Source organism: Brachypodium distachyon, chromosome 2 (assembly GCF_000005505.3).
Source record: "Brachypodium distachyon strain Bd21 chromosome 2, Brachypodium_distachyon_v3.0, whole genome shotgun sequence".
NCBI classification, from domain to species: domain Eukaryota; kingdom Viridiplantae; phylum Streptophyta; class Magnoliopsida; order Poales; family Poaceae; genus Brachypodium; species Brachypodium distachyon.
In genome coordinates, this window is record NC_016132.3 from 54,995,273 (window position 1) to 55,017,329 (window position 22,057).

The 22,057-nt window shown below is 43.9% G+C and overlaps 4 protein-coding genes and 1 long non-coding RNA gene across 10 annotated transcripts; 3 read left to right on the top strand and 2 right to left on the bottom strand.

The window, feature by feature from the left end:
* The first annotated feature begins 241 nt into the window (after positions 1–241).
* On the top strand, positions 242–2,835 carry LOC100823256 (probable receptor-like protein kinase At1g11050). Its single transcript, XM_003567287.4, has one exon. It carries the CDS (start codon positions 581–583, stop codon positions 2,612–2,614), a length of 2,034 nt encoding a protein of 677 aa, XP_003567335.3. The 5' UTR covers positions 242–580; the 3' UTR covers positions 2,615–2,835.
* Positions 2,836–3,206: 371 nt separating this feature from the next.
* Positions 3,207–5,289, bottom strand: LOC100823553 (MADS-box transcription factor 2-like). The gene is made up of 7 exons (NM_001301379.1): positions 5,102–5,289; positions 4,713–4,779; positions 4,571–4,632; positions 4,382–4,481; positions 4,265–4,294; positions 4,095–4,139; positions 3,207–3,344 (listed from the first exon to the last, which is right to left on the bottom strand). Exons 1-7 carry the CDS (start codon positions 5,287–5,289, stop codon positions 3,207–3,209), a joined length of 630 nt encoding a protein of 209 aa, NP_001288308.1.
* Positions 5,290–7,129: 1,840 nt separating this feature from the next.
* LOC100823566 (ubinuclein-1) lies at positions 7,130–15,532 on the top strand. 3 transcript variants are annotated; one of them, XM_010234351.3, is made up of 13 exons: positions 7,130–7,857; positions 8,222–8,308; positions 8,382–8,474; positions 8,900–8,976; positions 9,648–10,242; positions 10,386–10,491; positions 10,585–10,694; positions 11,156–11,242; positions 12,148–12,270; positions 12,377–12,511; positions 12,792–12,839; positions 13,465–13,575; positions 14,975–15,532. In XM_010234351.3, the coding sequence occupies exons 1-13, from the start codon at positions 7,510–7,512 to the stop codon at positions 15,389–15,391; spliced, it is 2,337 nt and encodes a 778-aa protein (XP_010232653.1). In that variant the 5' UTR covers positions 7,130–7,509; the 3' UTR covers positions 15,392–15,532. The 3 variants fall into 3 exon arrangements, with proteins under 3 accessions (XP_010232653.1, XP_003567336.1, XP_010232654.1); XM_003567288.4 differs by having other exon boundaries at positions 7,131–7,857; positions 13,465–13,566; positions 14,975–15,510; XM_010234352.3 differs by having other exon boundaries at positions 7,131–7,857; positions 12,392–12,511; positions 14,975–15,510.
* A 104-nt stretch (positions 15,533–15,636) lies between these two features.
* LOC112270922 lies at positions 15,637–21,436 on the bottom strand. Of its 2 annotated transcripts, XR_002963559.1 has the most exons (6): positions 21,305–21,436; positions 21,028–21,180; positions 17,291–17,437; positions 17,035–17,213; positions 16,032–16,141; positions 15,637–15,777 (listed from the first exon to the last, which is right to left on the bottom strand). It is a non-coding gene; the product is annotated as an uncharacterized LOC112270922 (long non-coding RNA). The 2 variants fall into 2 exon arrangements; XR_002963558.1 differs by having other exon boundaries at positions 16,032–17,213.
* LOC104583357 (PHD finger protein 21B) lies at positions 15,676–22,025 on the top strand. 3 transcript variants are annotated; one of them, XM_014899587.2, is made up of 4 exons: positions 15,676–15,813; positions 18,473–18,647; positions 19,586–20,002; positions 21,098–22,025. In XM_014899587.2, the coding sequence occupies exons 2-4, from the start codon at positions 18,510–18,512 to the stop codon at positions 21,791–21,793; spliced, it is 1,251 nt and encodes a 416-aa protein (XP_014755073.1). In that variant the 5' UTR covers positions 15,676–15,813; positions 18,473–18,509; the 3' UTR covers positions 21,794–22,025. The 3 variants fall into 3 exon arrangements, with proteins under 3 accessions (XP_014755073.1, XP_024315346.1, XP_024315347.1); XM_024459578.1 differs by lacking the exon at positions 15,676–15,813 and adding an exon at positions 17,441–18,365; XM_024459579.1 differs by lacking the exons at positions 15,676–15,813; positions 21,098–22,025 and adding an exon at positions 20,400–21,008 and having other exon boundaries at positions 17,441–18,647.
* The last annotated feature ends 32 nt before the right edge of the window (positions 22,026–22,057 follow it).

Below are 22,057 nucleotides of genomic sequence, written 5' to 3' on the forward strand. Positions count from 1 at the left end.
ATACTGGAGATGATATGTCTCAAATAAAGAAAAGAAGGCATAGTTACGCCCAGAAGCAATGATAACTGGAGATGGGCAACATAATGACATGATCACTAGTATAAAAACCAGCCAGTTTTTCTGCCTGATCTGGCATCATTATCGTCGGATCAAATTGCCGTCGCAAAAAGGTGTCTAACCCCGTGAGGAAAGTGCAAACCAACTAACATGGAACCAACTTTCTCATGATTCCCGCCATGAGCCAAGACCTGCTGTTATCAGTACGGTGCCTGATGCATCTTTAGCCATGAACACGACGTGCAACACTCAAAACACACCAGTTGATCAGTAGCCGCTGCTTACTATAGATGGCCAGACAGTTTGACTTTTCACCCGCAATTGACTTGTCGAGAAGTGGAGTACTGTAATGCTCAAGGAGATGTAAACCGTGAGTTAAAGATCGGTCACTGCAATGTGGGCCTATGCCGAGCTGTCAGGCTGCCCCCTTTGAGCCACAGACTATCCAATGCCGCGACTCGACCAAATTCACTACTAGTTCACCTTGAAATTTGGTTCCTCGTGTTCCGTCTGCCCGAAATTAATGGCGACCACCGTCTCGGGGTTCATCCGGCCTCTCCTCCTCGTCTACCTGATGATGCGAGCGGCGGCGGCGGTCGGGGGCGTCAACTCGTCCGCCGCGTGCCCGCTCGACCTGTCCTACGTGAAAACGTTCCCGTGGGACCCCGCGCCGTGCTCGCCGACGTCGTCGAACCGCACGGCCTGCTGCACGACGCTCCTCTCCGTGTTCGGCATCGGCCTGGCCGCGCGGCTCCGGTCCACGGGCCGCTTCCGCCTCCCGTCCGCTCCGGCCTCCGCGGCCTGCATCGCGGCCTTCTCCGACGCGCTCGCCTCGCCGCCGCTCTTGCTCCCGCCGTCCTCCTCTTCCGGCTGCTTCCCGGACCCGGCCCAGTTCGCCATCTCCCCGACCTTCTGCGCGGGGGTCACCACGGCCGCGGAGTACGCGGCCGCCGTGGGGGACGCCTCCGTCGTCGCGAGCCTCAACGCCTCCTGCGGCGCCGACCTCGCAGCCATGCCGCTCTGCTCTGCCTGTCTCGACGCCGGCATCCGCGCGTCGGCTCGGCTTACCGCCAAGGCCGGGGACAGGGCCAAGTCGCTCAGCTGCTTCTACCTCACCGTGCTATACGCGGCCGGCGTCGCCAGCAACGCCGGGCCCGTTTCCCCCGCCACAGCCAGCTGCACCCTCGGCCTCGCTCTCTCCACCCCGGCATCACCATCATCATCGTCTACGGCTACGCCCAGCTCCAGCTCCAGCCCCATCAGCCACACTCACATCGCGGTCGCGACCACCATCCCGATCGCCTCCGTGCTGCTCGTCTCCCTCATCGCGCTGCTTCTCCTTTGGACCAAGCGCCGTGACGACGGCATCAAGAGGACCAGCCGCAACCGCTTGTCCGAGGAGCGGTCTCGGAGTCGGGCATCACGGGAGCGGCCCAACACGGGGTCGGTGCTGTTCGAGTTCGGGGAGCTGGCGAGGGCGACGGGCGGGTTCGCGGAGCGGAACGTGATCGGGCGAGGCGGGTTCGGGGTCGTGTACCGCGGCGTGCTCCCTGGGGACGGCTCCGTGGTGGCCGTGAAGAAGATGCTGGACCCGGACGTGGAGGGCGGCGACGAGGAGTTCACCAACGAGGTGGAGATCATCAGCCAGTTCCGGCACCGCAACCTCGTGCCCCTGCGCGGCTGCTGCATTACTACTGCCACCAATGACGCCGACGACGACGATGACCATCAGGGCGACAACAAGCAGATGCTGCTCGTGTACGACTACATGCCCAACGGCTCGCTGGACCGCTACATCTTCGCCGCCCAGGAGGGCGACGGGGCCGCCGCGGCGTTGATGCCGTGGGCGCAGCGGAGGAGCGTGATCCTGGACGTGGCGAGGGGGCTGGAGTACATGCACCACGGGGTGAAGCCGGGGATCTACCACCGGGACGTCAAGGCGACCAACATACTCCTGGACGCGGACATGCGGGCGCGCGTGGCGGACTTCGGGCTGGCGCGCCGGAGCCGGGACGGGCAGTCGCACCTCACGACGCGCGTGGCGGGCACGCACGGGTACCTGGCGCCCGAGTACGCGCTCTACGGGCAGCTCACGGAGAAGAGCGACGTGTACAGCTTCGGCGTGCTGCTGCTGGAGGCCATGAGCGGCCGGCGCGCGCTCGACCTGTCGGACCCGTCCGGGATGGTGCTCATCACGGACTGGGCGTGGGCGCGTGTCAGGGCCGGACGGGCCAGGGAGGTGCTCGCCGAGACGCTGCGGCGCGAGGCGGGGGAGGAGGAGGAGTGCCGCCCGACTAGCGTGCAGGCCGCCGTGGCCATGGTCATGGAGAGGTTCGTGCTCGTCGGGATCCTGTGCGCGCACGTCACGGTGGCGTGCCGCCCCACCATGCCCGAGGCGCTGAGGATGCTGGAGGGGGACGTGGACGTGCCGGACTTGCCCGACCGGCCGCAGCCGTTCGGACAGAGGATCGCGTTCGACCAAGGCATCGAAGGCAGTTTCAGCACCTCGTCCGTGCTCAGCGGCCCGTTCGTCGACTTCGGCGACATGCTCAGGTGAAGATCAAGGAACGAAGCGGTGTTAGCCGTTGATGGATGAGGCCATAGATCATGCCTGGGCTTGGGAACTGGGATCATGTGGTGTACTTCTACAATTTGCATACTGCAGTAACAACAATTTGTAACTGCTAGTTCTGATTTTTTTTTCTGTATTACTGTGTTCTTGATGATTGTATTTGTGTCCGACACTATGATGCTGAATGAGCTGAAGTTGACATCAAATCAAGCTTATCCGCAAAAAAAAAGACATCAAATCAAGCTTTTCATACTGATCTTGTTACCATTACAAACTGTTCACCATCCGACAATTGCGGTGATTACACAATCACACAGATACAATACCAGGTTACTGATTGTCTGATATTTCAGCTCCACCCCAGTGCTGGTGCCATCTTTTACAACGAAGACCAGACCGGCAGGCAGCGACCGTGTTCTAGAGACCGACTGGCACATCTAGCGACTGACATACAACATGTTCTCTTGTTCATGCAAACAGACACTGAAAGAGAGATACAATTGGCAAAATGCATGATGGACATACAAGCCAGTGGTGGACAAGATCATTCGATGGAGCGGTGTGGAGATTCAGCATCTTAGTTGTTCTCCTGCAGGTTGGGGTGGCTAGGCTGCACGCGGAAGGTGATCGGCATCTGGGCTGCAAAGTCCCTTTCTGTATGGTACCCAAGCTCAAGATCCCTCAAGCTCCCGCTCAGCGCGATGTCATGCTGGTGCTGCATGAGAAGGGAGAAAAACAGCGGCTTAGGTAAGCTTTCAATTTCTTTCGTGATTAATTTTGTGCAGATTGTACTGTACCCAAAACTTTTGCATAAAGTTGGAAAGCTGGTAATTTCCCCCTTTTTTCAAACGGCTATTTGTTCATGAGTTTTGTATAGGAGTCTGGTTTTTAGGCTGTCAAGTGATATTGATACTACAAGGCAAAGAAAAATTCAGTGTTGGAAATGAGTGATGACAACCAGGAGCCAAATATTTTTTTTACACGAATGAGCTAGTAAGTATTGAAATCCCCTGGATGGTTAATCTGGTGGTATTGCAGTTTTTAACAACTTCTGTCAATGGCGGAGGAATCTTATGTGCTTTCAACTCATTTAGGAATCTCCTATGTGTTCTTTATCAAACATAGAATTTGCATGCTTCTCTGAAAAACACTGATGCAATTTCCATGAATGATGAAACAATCAACATTGGAACAGTCTTAGAGAAAATCAGCATTTGAAAAGTCTGCCAAGATAGTGTGCAGCTTGCATACCAAATTTATAAGGTCAAGGACTGGATTGGCAATTTTAGATGACCACCCTGATAACAGTGTTTGTTATCAGATCCTGTAACTATGTAACCGTCTTTTCTTTTTAATATATTTGCAGTAGATCATTGATCTAAGTTTTCGCTCCAAAAAGGAAGAATATACAACTTATACACGTAGAAGTTCACCAAATGAGAAGGGATTCTAAAAGGTCACTTACCAGTTTAAAAGCCAACAGCTTGTTCTCGTCTTCCAGCATTTTACCCTGCAGTTGAACAAGAAAATGGTCGATGAGAACAGAAGCATAACAGAACTGGTCTATGATCAACCAAAATGCACAATCCAAAATCATGTGGGATCTCTAGTCAGGCATCTAGAAATAGATCATACGCTTTTAATGAGCCTGTCCCAGTGCTCCATCTGCAAGGCCAAAACAAGGCAACGTCAGAAGCCAAATCATTTCAGAAGTGATATAGTGTCAGCCAACAAATCGAACAATTATATTGCCTGTTTTTCATGCACGTTTGTCAGCCCATTATCAAGTGCTTCCTCAATCATGATCAACTCTTTTGGTTGCAGCGAGTTCAGATCTTCGCCTTTCAAGTGCCTGTACCATCATCACAGTGGATGACTGAAACCTCCATAGACAGCAACACTGAACTTCAAAGAAAAAAGAAGCAATTTGTTCACATTTACCTGAGCTCAATCTGCATGTTATCGTTCTCTTTTTTAATTCGGTCGATCTCTGCACTAAGGCTCTGAAACGTTTGATGTGCTGATCAGTGAGAAATCATTCTGCTCAATCTGAGTAAATTGACCTTATAAAAGTACGGAGTACCTTGTGCTTCTCATCCCATAGTATCTTCCCAGAGTTGATCTGGTACTTCTCCAAGATTCTGGATAGCCTACATGTCTCACCAAAATGATGCATAAATACAGGCATAAATGTTACCGAACGTGTCACTTCAGACTTTCAGAGTATGAATCGAGTGGTTCACCAAGCTGTAGTGACTAAAACTAAATATATCCTCCTATAGAAAGACCGACAAAACGACTATAAATTGCATATTTACCAACAGCAAAGAACCTAACGTCAAATCCATTGAGAAAAAAAAGGGTCCTCTTTTTGGTTAAAAATCACCTAAAAGTTAAAGCACCCACACCGTCATACGCCGCAAACAGTACATATCAAAGAACCGATAAAGGAGCAGCAGGTAGGGCACGCACGAGGTCTTGGAGGAGCAGAACTCGTAGAGCTTGCCGGCGCTGGAGAAGATGACGACGCCGACCTCGGCGTCGCACAGCACGCTGATCTCCTTGGCCTTCTTGAGGATCCCGTGCCGGCGCTTCGAGAAGGTCACCTGTCGGTTGGCGGGGTTCTCGATCCGCTTGATCTCGATCTTCCCGCGCCCCATCCCTCCTCCTTCTTCTTCCTCCGGCGGCGCCAGGGAGGGCAGGCTGGTGTGGTGTGGTGTGCTTTGGGGGGAAGCGTTGGTGGACTGGTGGGGGAAGGAGGTGGAGTAAAGGAGGCCGCCATGGGAGGAAGAGGAATGGCGATGAGGGGACTTTCGGGGTGGTTCGGAGGTGGGAGCCGGAAACGGCAAGTGCTCTGTTTGCTTTGCTTGGCTTCCGGTGGCTAGTTTGCTTGCTTGTGGATGCTGTCAGATTTGATTTGAGCGCTGAAAGCCCAAACCGGGGGAAAGGTCTTTGATTTGACTAATGATCGTTCCCGGGTTCCCCGTACGTCGTGTTACGTCTTGTCTATGTTGCTGATAGCCTGAAACTCGCGTAGGATTGTTTCCTGAAGCTACAAGATCAGCGAGTCCAAATTCTACCAGGGGTTGTGTGTCTGCGTGCATTCATGTGTAAATGTGTTACAGAACGTCTTCGCAAAAAATAAAAAAATGTGTTACTGAATGTCTGTATCATGTTACATCTCGTATGGAAATGAGAAAGTGAAAACAAGGAAAAAAATGTGTGTGTCACGTTTGTTTATTGTGTTCTATAAGAATCTACTACCTCCGTTTCTAAATTAAAAAAATCTTAACTTTGTCTTAAGTCAAACTTTTTAAAATTTTATCATGTTTATACAAAAATATACCAACTTATATGACTCTAAGTTACTTCCTAGGTTCCTAAATTGTTGTCGTTGTTTTAGTTCAAACTTGCACTAAAACAACGACAAGAATTTAGGAATTTAGGAATTTAGGAACGGAGGGAATAGTTTTATTAAATCCATCGTGATATATATTTCCATACTATACTTATTTTATACTCCCTCCGTTCCGAAATAAATGACGTGGATCTGTATAAATCAACGTCACTTATTTCAGGCAAATCCACATCAATTTTTAAAAATCTGGCTTATGACAAAGCTAGGACTTCCTACATTTATGACAGATGCCACCACTGCAAAAAAAACTATATGAATCATCATCGCATAATGCTCATACTCTAGTTAAGAGAGCTCTTTTTCTTCAGCACGGCCGGTTTTATTGGCTAGTTAAGCCATAGACCGATGCTTGTATTGTTATTTCAATTAATGAATAAAAGCTATGTGTTTCGCTAAAAAAACAAAGATATGAGCAAGAAGACACGCCCAAACGACCAATCTTGGTATGGAATACAAGCAATATCAAAGATATTAACCTTATCTTGGTATTTTGGGGGAAAGTCCAGCTTTATCCAACTCTTACTTGCATGAAATACAAGCAATATTTGGGGTCCCAAGAAGCCACAAAACAGTGACCAAACAACTGGTCTCGTCCCAACAAATCGAGCCTTCAGATCTTGAGATTGAGCGTCCAAATGATTGGTTTCGTCCTGACAAATCGAGCCGTCACCACAAATGCATCATAGTTGTTGACGGGGACGTCAACTAATAAGAATAGTATCAGTTAAATCCGAAAATAAATGAATTAGAAATCTAGCTGGGCTGGTTTCAAGAAACCAGATCAGCTACGTTTAGTTCCAAGCAGCTTGTGGTTATAACAAAGCCCTTTTTAGCCCATACAAAATTTACTCAAGAATTCCCAACTTCAGGCCGAATTTATCCGTGGCCCGTTTATTCTATTTATTGAAAAACATTAACCTCTTCGGTGATTTTTTTTTGTTAAGAAAATAACCCGGGGAAACCGGCTAGTACGGGCTGTGAGCCGAGACCATGGGCCCCGAATCCGATGCACCTCTCCTGTGGTCTGTGGACCGAGGAGTCGTCACCCAAGTCAGCAGCAGAAAACAACTACGCCGAAGAAAAAAGTCAGCAACAGAAGCTGGTCCAAAGCCCATGCCCCCCTTCTCCAAAACGAGCAAGGCAAACGGCGGCGAGGCCACGAGCCAACGCGCAACGCCGACGAGGAAACTGGAGTTCGAGGGCTGACGCACGCCAAACCCCCACCCCACTCCAGCGCGCCGCCGCATTCTCATCCCACGAAACCATCCGCGTTCCTCGTTACCAAATCCGGGGGCCGCTTTCTCGTTTGCGTTACTTCTCCAATCGATCTCCATCCTATCTCAGCCAAAACCACGCGCGTTCTCGATTGCATACCACTCCTTCCACCATCAGCCCTCAAAAACCCTAGCCGCCCCCTCCCCCTCGATCTAATGCTCTGACCTCCCCGCCTCCCCGCGTTGCCATGGACGACCCTGGGGCCGTCCCCTCGTCCTCTTCCTCCGCCGCCGCCGCAGCTGCCGCCACCACCCCTAGGGTTCCGGCTGCCGCGCCCCCCGCCGCCGTGGCCCCGCCCCCTCTCGCGCCGCAGCAGGTGCCTGCTGCTGCTGTTGCGGCAGCGGGGGCGGCTCCCCAAGCCGCGGCGGTGCCCCGCAGGCAGATTTTCTCCGTGGAGCTGAAGCCTGGGGAGACCACCATCGTGTCCTGGAAGAAGCTGCTCAAGGAGTCTGGACAGGCAGGCACATCGCAGCCGCCGCCAGCAGCGGCAGCGGCAGAGCCTGCGGTCGCTGCGCAACTGGGCCTGCCCGGTGCGGTAAGCAGTACTCCGGTTGATGTTGTTCTCTGTTGATTGATCAAGTGTGGTAGTTTGCGCTGCTCAGGTTTGCTTTGCCAGTAGATGCGAAAGCGCAATCAGTCAAGGCCATAATCTTTGATCCGGAACTGTAAATGTGTCCGTCTCGAGCTTCTCATAGGAAATTAGCTTTGTAGGGTGAGAGAGTAGGAGATTAAATCTATGATTTCGTACTTCAGTGGCATTTCCTGCTTTGCTCGTAATTCATTGCAATTGGTAATTGTTTTCGCATAGATATTGCTCTTCGTGAAGCATTTTGTTTTCGCATGGTCTACATTTGAGGATTGTTTTATGTACCTAACATTTATTATGTTTTTCAAATCAGGCACACCCTGCAGAAAATGACCCAGAGGATCCAACACAGCCAAATCGGTTTAATGCAGTTATTGAGAAAATCGAGCGCCTATACATGGTAACAATGGATGACATTATTTCACTCCATATTCACCATGCACTGAGTTTTGACTCTGTATTCAAATTTCCAGGGTAAACATAGCAGCGATGAAGAAGATCTTGATGATGTACCAGATGATGACCAATATGCCACTGATGATTCTTTTATTGATGATGCTGAATTGGTTGGTTGTTCGATTTTTTTAGTGCCATCTCATATATATTGCACTGTGAAAACAACCCTATGTTGCTTATGAATCTGTACTGATCTCGTTGATGTGCACTCTGCTAGTTAAACATCTATCATTTGGTCAACTACAGTAGTAGTTGGTTCTTTGTAATTCTTATAGTTTGTATACACATTACCTGACCTGTATGTCTGGAAAAGATTGCACAGAGTATTCACAGCATATTAGATAACCATTTGCCTAATACTTCCACCGACTTAGTTTTTTCTTTTGAAAGTGACTTTGTTTACGTGTATAATGGTAGGATACTAGGATTATAAAATTTATCATTGTAAATTGACATGCTCAAACATTTTTCTTATATGCATTGAGAAAGAATTGTCACAGGTTGTTGACTGCTTTCTTATTTCATATCTTTGCAGGATGAGTATTTCGAAGTTGATAATTTGACTACCAAGCACAATGGATATTTTATTAACAAAGGGTCATTGGAACTGATGTAAGGTTCCTCAAAACTCTGTCGATTTAATAGAAAAATCATGATATTTTTGTTCTGTTAATGCTTGTAGAGTGCATCCATGGAATTTTAATGGATGTTCTGTTTTTCTTTAGTATAATACCTTGCTGGATGGTACTGGGGTTGCGCGTTTGATTGCAACAACCTTTCACCCTTGATTCTAGTAATACCATATCTATTTAGCCATTTGATTTATCACAGTTGCTATGGATGCCAATCACCTGTGGCCACCTTTTTACTTTTCGCTACTATTAAGTATTGACTATATATTTGTGTCGTCTGAAATGAGAGCATATCATGTCATAACTATGGTATGTAAGGACAAGCTTATAATAATCAAAGCTACTGATCAAAATAGCAGCAAAACATGATTGCATTGGTTACAGCAGCACGATGAAGATAATTTGGGGCCAATTTTTGTATATGGCAGTACGGATGCTCTGTTTCAATTTAATAGCAGCAACATGCCTGGGAAATTAGCAGCAAACATTTTTACTTTTACCCATGCATTTTGATATATGCTTACATCTTTGGTACTCCCTCCGTCCCATAATTCTTGTCGCTGTTTTAATACAAAATTGAACTAAAACAGCGACAAGAATTATGGAACGGAGGAAGTAGCATGGATGATTTAAATCAACCATCTTTTGCAGTGAAACTAGTACAACGGCTAATGTTTCCACAAAGAAAAGAAGAAGAAAAGACTCCTCAGGTGCTCATATTGAAAATAATAAGGGTGCTGTGGGTGATAATGTGAGCATGAGCAACATGCCTGGGAAATCCTCAGCAAGAGGTGCTGCTCATGAAGGGAATAAATTAGCTACTAGCAACTTAGGTTCGAATGGTGAATATTACCATGAAGGCAAGAAGACTAAAACCAGTGCAACTGGAGTCCCCAAAAGGAGATCGTCTGATTTTGCCACAGGTTTTGATTCTGCAGCACACACAATGGCATCCAGTAAGGATGTGTCAAATTCTCCTTCAGAGCTAAAACACTTTGAAAAGCATAAAACTGCAGCATTTCCGCCTACTGATTTTGGTAATAAGTCGAGAGCCAGTGAGACGTATGACTATGCTTCAGCATACAGGGATAAAGATCCTTCAGTGCAACTTGATTTCCAACAAAAGAAGACTTGTATTGGGGAAAACCAAGATCTGACCAATAAAATGTATCATAAAGAGAAACATGGAATGAATGACTTTTCTGGCATGGCTGGGTCTGCTGCTGTCTATCCTACACAAACAATGGTAAGAACTATACCCTGTTTGCCGTACCAGCAAACACATTTACATTAAAAAATATATTCATCAAAGCACTCTCACAGACTAGACACAGTTGCATGTATAGAGGCCTGTGTGCATGCTAAATTACATTTGTTTTGATTTTTCAGCACCCAATCACTGCTAGTGCTAGGGGGAGTGCAGGTACCAAACCTAAAGGCACCAGGCTTGAGCGAGCCATTCGGGATCTCCAAAAGATTGTTGCTGAAATTGAATGTGAGTATTACATAACGTTCCCTTGAGTATTTTTGTTGATTGTGGTGTAGTGCTGAAAGTAATTTTAGATACTTGCAAAAACTCTCCTTGCAGATAGACCAGCTATTGATGTTAATGAGGCTGACCCAAATGGCCAGGCATCAGTTAAACGACGATTGCCTCAAGAAGTAAAGCAAAAACTTGCCAAGGTCGCAAGGCTATCGGTATGTAGTAGCACCACCAATTTGTTGGGATTCAAGTGCATCTGAAACTCTGAATGTTTGTGTTCCATATGATTTCCTACGTGTGTGTGTGTTCTTGAGGTCTTGACTAGTGAACCTTTTAGTTCTTGAACCTTATATCTAAGAAAATTAATCTTTATAAACAGAACACGCACACATGTAATTTTTCATTCTCTATAGTTAATCTTAATATGTCGCCTTAGCATAGTGGCAATTGTTTAAAATTCTTGTGATAATGCAGTTAGTCATTTTAATATGAATTTACTATGACATTAGTTCATTTGTAATAATTGATCTTTCAATTCGTTAGTAAAATTTCTTAAAACTATGCAAAACCCTTTTGACTTCTCTCTTTGGTGAAATTTTAGCTGTGCATCTTGAATTTGAATGGTATTGTATCTGCTAGCTGTGTAGCTGTTTGTAATACTGCTTGAGTTGCACAGGCAAACCATGGAAAGGTCCAAGAGCACGAGTTGATGGATCGCCTCATGGGCATAGTTGGACACCTTGTGCAGCGTAGGACACTGAAGGTGAGTTGTGTTTTTAGGGAAGTAAACAAACATGTCCTTGACACCAGACATTTTGGTAGATATGTTGCTTTGTTCTGAAACATATCTTTTGTATGTGCCAAATTGGTAAAAGAAAAAGTTTACTTGCTTTGTTTTGATACCCAAAAAAATATTTTTTTTGGTCACTGTCACGATCTTCCCAAAGTGATGTAACCATCCTTTTTGCATTAATATCATACTGCCGCGGATCCATAATATGTGTCTCAGATTTAGTACAAAGTTTAGTACAAAGTTGTACTAAATCTGAGACACTTATTTTGGATCGAAGGGAGTAGCAAAAGGGGATATTATCTTAAGCACTTTTCATAAGGGGATCAATGTTTATTAATTTGAGCGCAATTTAAATTGTTTGGTGTGTGCTAGCTTTTAGTAGACACAATTTAACATCATGCAATTTTAAACATAGGGAGTATATGCCAACTCATTTTGGTAGTATGTTTCAGTTGAGTACTTCTCATCAGATTAAAGAGTACAATTAGGATGGAAAAAAAACCCGTACAAGCACAGCTGCATAAATCCCTATATTTACCTTTAATACCTTTTGAATCAAACCATAATTTAGATATTGAAAATCCTTTCAAACGCTGCAACTACAGTACTACACTGGAGGACAGGATATGCAACTACGCTGTGAGTAAGAAATCTACTCTCTGGATGCATCTGCAGTAGAAAAAGGGACATGTTGCTAACAGGAATTTCTTATCGGCCTACATTCTGTAGTTTGTAAGTCATGCTTATGTGGTATAGTGTGTGGTGTACTGATCCTGTGGAGTGATCAAATGATTGCACTCAACTACGTGCCTATGACATGATCATCCTTTGTGCAACGCTTGTTTCCGTCTCTAACTCATGCTACTTTTGAACAGAGAAACATGAAAGAAATGGTAGAATTAGGACTCTCTGCTAAACAAGAGAAGGCTGATAGGTTCCAGCGTGTAAAAATGGAAATCAATGAAATGGTCCAAACACGTGTGGCTGCCAAGGCAAAGGTAAAGATATATTCTAATAAGTTTGAGACCTCCATTATCTTATTCAAGTTATCATTCCCGTTTATTACTTTCGAAGTTAGATGCTCTGTTACTTATGGGCTACCAGGCCAATGAACAACAGGATGGTTCAGCCGATGATTTTCAGATCATGAATGATGAACAAAGAGCTTCAAAAGGAAAGTTTGTAATGGATACTGCACTGGAGGACAGGATATGCGATTTGTATGATCTGTACGTTGAGGTATAAATCTGTGATCATAAGAATTTGAAGTTTGTGCAAATTGCTGATCATTTTTTGGTTGTGGCATGTAGCAGAAGGGCGTTAGCTCCAATGTTACCTTTTTAGCCTGTTATGTTATTTGGATTCTACTGAAGATTGAAAGTAATTTTATGTGTACATTTGATTCTTCTTTAATAGTGAAACAAGTAGCATAGTTGCTTTAACAAAGGAGGCTTCGTTGAGATCCTAGCTTTAGTCCTTGTTTGGTTTAATTGACATATATCTGTCTGCATTTTGGCAGGGTATGGATGAAGACAAGGGTCCTCAAAGCAGGAAACTATATGTAGAGGTATTAGCCTTGAGCCTATGAGTCTTGACCCTTATTTTTTCACCATTTTTCTTTTCTCCCAAAAGATTCTTGGAGATCTGAACTCGATGAGTAATTGCTTGATTGTTTAAATGGCCTTCAAAATGACAATTGTGATGTTTGTTATAATTATTATTTTCTAAGATGTAGGAGACTCCTTTTCCTGAGTCTCCTATTCACATCCTCATTCAAAACTGGATCCTTTGCAATTTTTGTCGCTAATCATTCTCATATGTGAATTTTTCGCAATGCTTTCATTTGGGAAGAGTAAGGCCAAATTGCTGTTATCCTTAAAGTAGCCAAAAGGAAGAAGCAATGTTGGCAGTTCAAAAGAAATGAAATTTGCATCATGAGGTGGCAGATGATTAATCCAAATTTGTTGAATATGGCTTGTTTTTACATGCAAATTCTAAATAGGCAGTTTGCTGCTATATTGCTGTACACTGTTAATATTCATGTGGATTGTGCAACGTGGCTCATGATTTGTTAAGTGGGCTTGCATTTTAGTCACTTTGAGTAACAGAGTAAGGCTCGTCATTTATGGGTGCACCATTTATCTCTACCTTTTTGTTCAGCATGCTTATAATATTATTTTTCTTGGCACCAGCTTGCAGAGTTATGGCCACAAGGTTGCATGGATAATGTTGGAATCAAAGATGCCATAACTAGATCGAAGGAGCGAAAGAGAGCATTATACAACCAGCAGAAGGTCAAGAATGTACATGCCTCTGTTCCTTAGTTACTTTAAATATACCTTGATAGAATTAAAATTAAAACAGATGCAGCATAACGATGGGCAACTTTAAGTTGAATGTATCCCATGACAGTATGAAACCTGCCATGTTATCAGTTCTTGATTTCTTTTTTTTTTTGACTTGTTGAAGTTATCTTTACTCTTTGGTTAAAGGGAGTTTTGCCTGTGGTACGTGACGTATGCCCCCTCTCATCTTCTCTTGTGGGGATGTAGGCGCCGGCAAGTGACCCTACTCCTCAAAGACTAAACTGAAAAACAATTCTTGCTGATCCAATTGTGTCTCCCAACAAACTCGAACGCAAGCCTCGAAGTTGATGCATCGTTTCCCAGTCAGAGACTCCTGTTATTGTCTCTGGGCTCCCCCCAAATGGCCTGAATCCTAGGGCGCCACAATTGCGGTTGCTTTCACATGCCACTACTGCTGTGCTGCCAGCATACCACTGGTCTGCTTCCAAGACACACCTCTTCCGTCACTTTGTGATCTGCTGAAGCCAGTGATGATTGCATCCCCTACTATGGCACAAGTTGGGGCGATAATTTTACTGCACTCATGTAGCTTAGCTTTTTTAGAAAATTTATCTCAATTCATCAAATACCTAGTATTTTGTTATTGCGGATGAACCTGGTAAGAATTATTAGAGGAAAAATTGAATAGACGTCGCTGAAGGATGAGTGGAGCCAAAGGTGATGTCCAATGTGGGGCCAAAAGCGAAGCTTGCTAGAGCAATTGTTAAATGCCGACTGATGGATTTCTAAGTGATATTGGATCTGTAGTAGTGTATGCAGCCAGTACCTCATGTTTCCTCTATTATCTACTAGCTAAATAACCTGTGCATTGCTACAGAACAACAAACAGATTTGTAAAGACATAACAGTAATTTTGTTCTATTTCGAGGGCAGAGTGTGCTTTCCAACTGTGACGCGACAAACACCAACATATTCCTCTTGTTGTTTTTGCAAAACATGAAATTTGGAAAATGCGACAGCACAGGATGAAACATCATCTGTGATGCCAGAGGGAGATCAAAGACGAATGAAGAGGAAGACATCATCTTTCTCATTGACTCCTCATGTAGTGTGAATGGAGAAGGAGACACATGATGAGAGGAATGAAACCGTAGGGCCACAAACTGTGTTCAACCGCGTGCTGGCGAAATATAGTGAACTTTCTTTACTCGTGCCTAACATACATTTATGCCATTTGGTTGCAACACATGTCGCATTTATCTAGTTAGCTGATGTTTTTTTTTCTTCTGAAAACCCATTTTTGTGATGCAGCCCCATATGTCTTCTGCTCTTCAAAATAAAACAGAGTACACATGATGTAGCTGACTTATTATTTCCCCCTTTTCAATTAAAACAGGTCCGGGACGAGGAAAGACTGAAGAGGAAAAGGCTAGCTGAGGCAGCAAAACTGCCAGATGGTTACCCTGTTGCAATGCAGAGCGCAGTGGCCCAGCAAGCCGGACAACCATCCATTATAAACCCTGTTAGTTCATACCGTGTGACTGACTATGGACAGAACCAGGCATCAAAATGTCTTGAAAGGGTTCGTGATACAAGCACAAGTGATGGCAACAACAAAACTGCTGGCGAGGTGAAGAAGAAGAAAAGAAAGCCAGAATCTGATCTTCTTGATGCACAAGCTAACCAACGGATGATTCCCTGGCATCATGGTACTGAGAAGCAAAAGCCTCCTAGGCATGTAGATGAGGCAAATACTAGTAATACCCTGTCCACCGTGCTTTGCCTCCCGAGCTATGATCAACAACCAAGCTGATTATTTTTGGTATAACATTGAACTCATTTATTTCCTCTTATAGGCTCATGTGGGATGGTTTAACAAATATCCTTGTTGAGAGTGTTCCATTGCTAATTTGTAAATCTCCATATGGTGTACATGGCTCTTTTCATCCCTTTACATCGGTTGTAAAGATATGTGTTCTTTCTCATATCCATTTTGCGTGAGCCCCAGCGAACATGTTCTGTTACAGAGGGGAGTCTTCACTATGCAACAAGGATTACTTTGAACACATAACCTACTACAGCAGCCTGCTTCAACAGGTCAGCTTCAGAAGTTGAAATCTGTGGCGTTTTTGTTGGTGCTAGCCGCGTGCCAGGCTGTGACTCCATGGGCCCATCCGCGCCACCCAGTGTCTTCAAACACTGAAATGATGTTGTGAGCAAGCCTGCCAGTTCCAGGTAATATTTGATAACTACTGGTGGTGCTGTACAGCGTTGCTGCAATTAGTTCTTGCACATTGGTGGTTGCTAGGAGTATAATTTTACATATGTATATCTCTGCGGCATCAACTTTTTTTCATGTCAGATTATTTCTTGCATCTTTCAGCAAAAAAAGTCCCAAGTATGCTAGAGTGTTTACATATGAAACGTGCAGCCAGAGGCTTGGACAGCTTTACCTGCTTTGCAACTTCTCTTTGGGCTACATAAACTGTATGCCTCAACTGATTTATTTTGTAAAAAAAGTCACCAGTTGAGCTGCCACTTTTTGTCGCGAGTGAAGAAACATCTGAAATGTGCAAAATGAAATCAACGATGGCTATTATCTAAGGTCATAAAAAACTTATCAACCTCGGAATTCTCTATAATGCTTTGAATGAGAAGACTGGCAAGTCGGGCCAAAAAGTTGAGAAGTCCAATTTGTAATACTCTATAGTAGGCTATACAACTCGGGGCCTGTACTGGTGGGATTGAATGACTGAAGATGGATGAGATCTGATTCCGCCCTGCTCTTCTTCTCCCAACTTGCTGTTCCTCTAGCTTCTCCCCCAAATTTTCCTATTCCAATCCCTAATTTCTGTTTTATCACATATAGTGTGTTCTCAACACAATCATAAATTGCGCTATTACATTTCCCTTTAACCTTTTTTACAAAAATGAGCAGAGAATTAAGACCATGAGCATTTTTGACATTTCTGCTTTGATGATCAACTGAATATGTGTTGTAACTCTGAAGGTGCTAAAGTGTTACCAACAGTCATGTGTCATTCAAATTGAGATATTACTTGAATTTCACTCAGGCACGCAAACTTTGAAAGAAGCACTACTAGTGACTTATATTTTGGAAGCAACCTTGTTTCCCTTTCTGTCAAAATATATTAATGCTCTAGGGTATTTGGAAATGAAATACGGTGTGAGGATTTGTTATGGAGTTTTTACATAGAGCAAGTTTTTGTAACTTGCTAAGTTCTGAAGGCACAACATTTATATGATCTAAATATTGTTAGTTCAGTGAGTTCAAAACTTGCACCAAAAGTGTGAAAAATATAATGTAACAGTCAGGAATTTATAGTATCTGTGTCCTTGCAGTCCATGTTCTTTTCAGCTCTACCCCTGTATGTTCTGTGGTATCAGACAATTCGCAAAGATAAATTGATGTAGGAAGAAATGTAACAAACTCACAAGTTCTGTTAAGGTATTGCAGTTTCATTCTTGCACTCTTCTTGTAACTTGACCTGTAAACATGTGAATTTTGGACTGCCATAATAACCGGAATCAGGTTTGCTCCAAAATTGCATAAAAACAAGTGTGCTGCAGGATCTGCATGCTGTCTCTGCTAGTTTTTGTTGATTCATGCAAACCTGTTAACAATCAGTTGTCACGTCCAGCCAAACAAATTAGAACCTTCAGTTTCTTGTGCATATTAATTACAACAAACCTTTTTACCAAAGAGACAGCTTGAGAAGTGAGGCCTCGAGTTGTCATTTGTCAGTACTAGGCAGTGATGACATGTCCACTGTGACCAGAAAGTTTGATCGATGACGTGTGTGCGTGTGCTCTCAACAAGAAAGCTTCGGTTCTGCCCCTGCAAGAATCACGAAGAAAGCTAGACAATTTTAGGGGTAAAACTGTGGTCTCAACAGGAGGAGGAAGTAGCCTGGGTTTCCTTGTAGTGCTTATTTCCCCGAAAATCTAAAGAAAGGAGTGTCTGGCAAGGGAGTAGGGGCTCCGGAGGGAGAGATTGTGGACGGTTTCTGGATGGACACATGGGCACAAAGAAAGTAAGGAAATAGATGGAGACAATGCGTAGTTGTTTAGTATGTTGCATACAGAGCAGAGGGAATGCTGACAGAAATCCGGCGATGCCTGGGGAGGGTTTACTTGCCCAAAACACCGTGCTTCCGTTCTTGCCTCCATGAATCATCATACCTAGTGAGATGTATGTTATGTGTTTCCTTGTAAACATGGTGGTCACAGTTTCGAGTTACCATTTTTCCTCCATTTTTTTGAATGCTGGTATAGGTGATGCATGCATTGCCCTTCATGTTTATCGCTATCTGGGTTTGTGTATCTGGTCGTGGTAGCGACAAACAATTAAGGCAGCGCATACATGATGTGCCGCAGATTTTTAAGGAAACATGTTAACTCGAGATTGTGTCATTCATATTTAGAAAGAAACACAGAGAAAAATACTTTTGGAACAACATACATCTGAAAGGAAGCACAATCTTTTGGGGCTTTGAAAGCAGACATTGCCGGATTTTTGCCAGCCTCCTCACCTCTGTATCCGACATACTAGAGCAACTTCGTATTGCCTCGGATCGATCTATTTGCTTAGATTCTCCGGTGTTCTTGGGTCGTCCCAAAAGAAAACAATCTGTCCATCCCGAGCAGTATAAAAAACGAGACCAGGCGCTACTTCCTCCTCCCGTTTAGAGCAGGGTTTTACCCCCCAAATTTCTAGCTTTCTTGGCGTTTCTTGTGAAGCTTTCCTGTGGAGACTGATTTCTCACGTTAGCAATTCATTGCCACACTTTGTCTTTTTTTTTATATCGTGTGTATTTATATGCTTTGTTAGCTAGTGCCGAGTACTGACAAGTTCAGTTGGTGTTTGAAGCAGGCTCCTCGTTTCTTAGTAGAAACGTCTGAAGAGGAAGATGAATGCCGAGCAGAGCAACGGGAAGGAGAAGATGCATCCCAGGGAATCAACACCGGAGGAATCTCTGGTGCACACCTGCAAGAGGCCCCGGCCGCCGGTTTCAGATCCCAAGCCCCAAGATGTCCCGGAACAGCAGGTATAACATTTCAGCACAATCTTAGTTTGCCAATGTGTTTTCTGCCTTCTGTGATGCGATTTTGAATTGATTGGACTCCTGTAGGACTGAGTTATTTATGATAGTTATTTGTTCATGGTAAATCTCCTTTCTTTTTCTCAAAGAACTACTGAAATTTCGAGAAATGTGTGATTTTTCTTGTTCTTTCAGTTCCATGGTCCAGAAAAATATTACCCTATCATGTTCACTAGTTACAGGGTAACTTTTTTCTCCAGTTTCTTCTGTCCCTGCTTGGATTCTCGTATTTTTTGTGTGAGGGCTGGTATTTAGTTGAACTTAGAAGTTGAACTGCAAGAGAGAAGAATCCAAGCAGCCCTGTAGGATTTCGTGAAAAAAGGGGTCCCTGAAGGACCTAAACTAGTGAACACCATTAAGGAGAAGAATGCACAGAACTGATAGCCAAAAGGCTCATGCTGTAATTTCCACACACTTTGGTTCCAACTATAGCATGAATTTTTAGGTTTTATCATGTCCTGTTCCTTTTCGAACACCTGTTGCCAAGTAAGGTAGAGAGGCATGGAACAGTAATTCAGAATGTACAGGGACATGGCTACCAAAAGAAAAATAAATAGAAAAGAAGAAAGCAAAGAACATTTAATTTGCTCCTATTGTTTTGTTAGGAGCTTAGGATTACTATTTATTTTCCACCTATATAACACTTTGTCTCACATTATTAATGGTAGTAAACTTTTGCTATCTACCAATGTGAGTATTTACTCAGCTAGCTATTAGAAACTTACAACCTTCCAACCTTATTTCAAAAAATGATGCTTTTGTTGAACTAGAAAATTTAATTAAGAGTATTGAAGTTATCATGGCTTTGCTATCTTGAATATACCATGAAAAATAGATTATCAAGCCTCTTATGTACAACTATCTAATGCTTTATAATTTTGCAGAACCCTCATGGTTACTGGAAAATGAGGGATAAAAAGGGATGGGAGCATTGCATAATGATTGACGAAAACAGACAGCACTGGAAGTGCAAGTACTGCTACATGGTCGGGTACAGCGGCGGCGTATCGAAACTGAAGCGACATCTTATTGGTTATAGAGGGGTGAAGAAGTGCCCAGCAGTTCCAGCGCAGGTTTGTGTTGAGATAAAACATCTGATGGACGCTAAGAAAGAGAGACGACAGAAGCTGGCTGCACTGAAAGGTGGTAACAATGTGGAAAGCAGGAGCTTTTCTGGTGATGACAAGGATAAGATGGATCTCCTGGCCCCTGATTCAGATGCACTGACAGGAGTGAACACCCATTTTCTTGAAGAAGCTACTAACGAAACAAATGCTGAACTCCAGAATCATGTGCAGGAGGTATGCAAAATTTATTGTTTTGTTTGTTTACTATTTATTGTTTTGTTTGTTTACTATTTTCCTGAGGATTTCACAATGTTTTACTGTAGTTCCTATAGAGTCACTCTGTGCTAAATATAGATATTTTGGGAACTGAAATAATCTCAATACTTTGGTCATTATTTTTTAGGTAATGTGTTCGCAAAAATAAATACAATTATGATATTGTGACCTTACTTTGCTTGGGATTAAAGGCTTTGCTGTTCTAGTGCTGTCTGCTTTTGTCCATCACTACGCCGTGCTCCCATATCCCTTTATATCCCTAATTTTCCAGTAAGCATGCAGATTTTACAAAATTATAAAGTTTTAGGTAATTGTGTAGAAGAGGCCTGACAATCTTTTCCGCATGATATTTCAGGATAGCAAAGCCATGATAACTTAATACCCTGAAATAAAATTTCTAGTTGAATGGCATCATTCGCTGAAATTTGGTTGGAAGGTTGCAAGTTTGTAATAGCTAATGGAGCAAATACTCAAATTTGTAAAAGAAGCCCCAACTTTACTACCATCAGTAAGGTCAGAAAAAGCGCTACATAGATGGGAAATAGATTGCTTCTAACAAAACAAGGCGCAAAACAACTGCGCTTTGCTTTCTCCTTTTCTATTTTCTCTTCATTTGATAGCCCTGTGCATCCTAAACCACTATTACTACATGCATCGGAGTAAGTCTGATGATATATACACTTACTGAAAACTGAATTATTACATGCATACCGCGTTGACATGGAAGTGTAAACAGTGGGATCACTTTCACCTATTGCTTTTGTGGTTGCTTATCTAGCCCAATTCGACCATGGCATATACAGGAGCTAATAGCTTATTCAGCCTTAAAATCTAGCAATGATTGGAGTTACAATAGTGAAGTGTTCTAACTATCATATCAAGCAATTATCATAAATGGTTTCGTTTAACAAACGATGAAAACCATCATCGGCTTGTCATTATAGCATATCATCCAATTCACAAGGTGGGGTGTTTGTTGTTACCTGAGAGTAGAGTATATTGCTCTGCAGTCCACTTGATCTCTGACTTGCTCAATACTATGTTGTTTTGCAGAGAGCTATCGTGACCAGCTCTGAACGCAAGGACTTGGTTGTGCCATCAACCTCATATGGCTTAATCTCTGATGTTCAGATGATCTGCAGTCCCACATTAAAGAAATCAGTAGAAGGTCCCATGGTGCTGGCCCATGAGGAAACGAGCTGCTCTCATGGGAATATTGTGGCCAGCAAGAAGCCCGAAGTTTGCAAGCCTCCAACTTACCTAGAATCTGTCAGTGAAGAGGAACAAGCAGAAAGCTCAAGAGCAATTGGGGTTTCAGGTACGAAGCCCACCGAGGTCCTCACCCTGTCAAATATTTCTACCACTGGATGCTGCAAGATATGTGGAGGCTCCGAAGAATACAACAAAAGATTCCTTGTTTGTGGCGACACACTCTGTGGGTCAAAGTACTATCATATCCGGTGCTTGAATTTCAATCAAATTGCAAGCGATGCAAAGAGGGACAAACCATGTTGGTACTGCCCTTCGTGCCTTTGCCGGGTTTGCCACTCTAACACGGATGATGATCAGATCATCCTTTGTGATGACTGTGATGAGGGATACCACTTATACTGCTTGACACCTCCCTACACATCAGTACCTGAGGGAGAATGGTATTGCCCATTCTGCACCATGGAGAGAGAAAGGGAGGGAACAGAGTATGGGAAAATATTGCTCAAACTACACAGAAAGGATGATCCAATGACATGAGTTGTGGATCTGATACTTTCTGCCGCGGAGGAGCTAAGCGCACAGGAGCAGTCAACAAAGTAGGAAGTTTGGGGATTCTGGGTGAGGTCATATTTGAAGTACTTGTGGATGTAATTTCAGTGGTTGCCAGTACAATATTATCTCCTCAGCTTGATATTGTTATCTGATCTTATATACTTGCATGTACTATTTGTGGATGTTTTCCCCCATACAGAAAGCATCATCTTGTCCACAGATTGCATTATTGGATCATCCTTTCTACGA

Bases quoted from the DNA above. Each gene is read 5' to 3' on its own strand.
- LOC100823256 (XM_003567287.4), top strand. From the start codon at position 581: ATGGCGACCACCGTCTCGGGGTTCATCCGGCCTCTCCTCCTCGTCTAC.
- LOC100823553 (NM_001301379.1), bottom strand. From the start codon at position 5,289: ATGGGGCGCGGGAAGATCGAGATCAAGCGGATCGAGAACCCCGCCAAC. The intron at 4,633-4,712 runs GTACTCCGTACT...CAAACGTTTCAG, and splicing joins TATGGGATGAGAAGCACAAG to AGCCTTAGTGCAGAGATCGA. The intron at 4,482-4,570 runs GTAAATGTGAAC...ATGATGGTACAG, and splicing joins AACATGCAGATTGAGCTCAG to GCACTTGAAAGGCGAAGATC.
- LOC100823566 (XM_010234351.3), top strand. From the start codon at position 7,510: ATGGACGACCCTGGGGCCGTCCCCTCGTCCTCTTCCTCCGCCGCCGCC. The intron at 7,858-8,221 runs GTAAGCAGTACT...TTTTCAAATCAG, and splicing joins AACTGGGCCTGCCCGGTGCG to GCACACCCTGCAGAAAATGA. The intron at 12,840-13,464 runs GTATTAGCCTTG...TCTTGGCACCAG, and splicing joins GCAGGAAACTATATGTAGAG to CTTGCAGAGTTATGGCCACA.
- LOC104583357 (XM_014899587.2), top strand. From the start codon at position 18,510: ATGAATGCCGAGCAGAGCAACGGGAAGGAGAAGATGCATCCCAGGGAA. The intron at 18,648-19,585 runs GTATAACATTTC...ATAATTTTGCAG, and splicing joins AAGATGTCCCGGAACAGCAG to AACCCTCATGGTTACTGGAA. The intron at 20,003-21,097 runs GTATGCAAAATT...GTTGTTTTGCAG, and splicing joins TCCAGAATCATGTGCAGGAG to AGAGCTATCGTGACCAGCTC.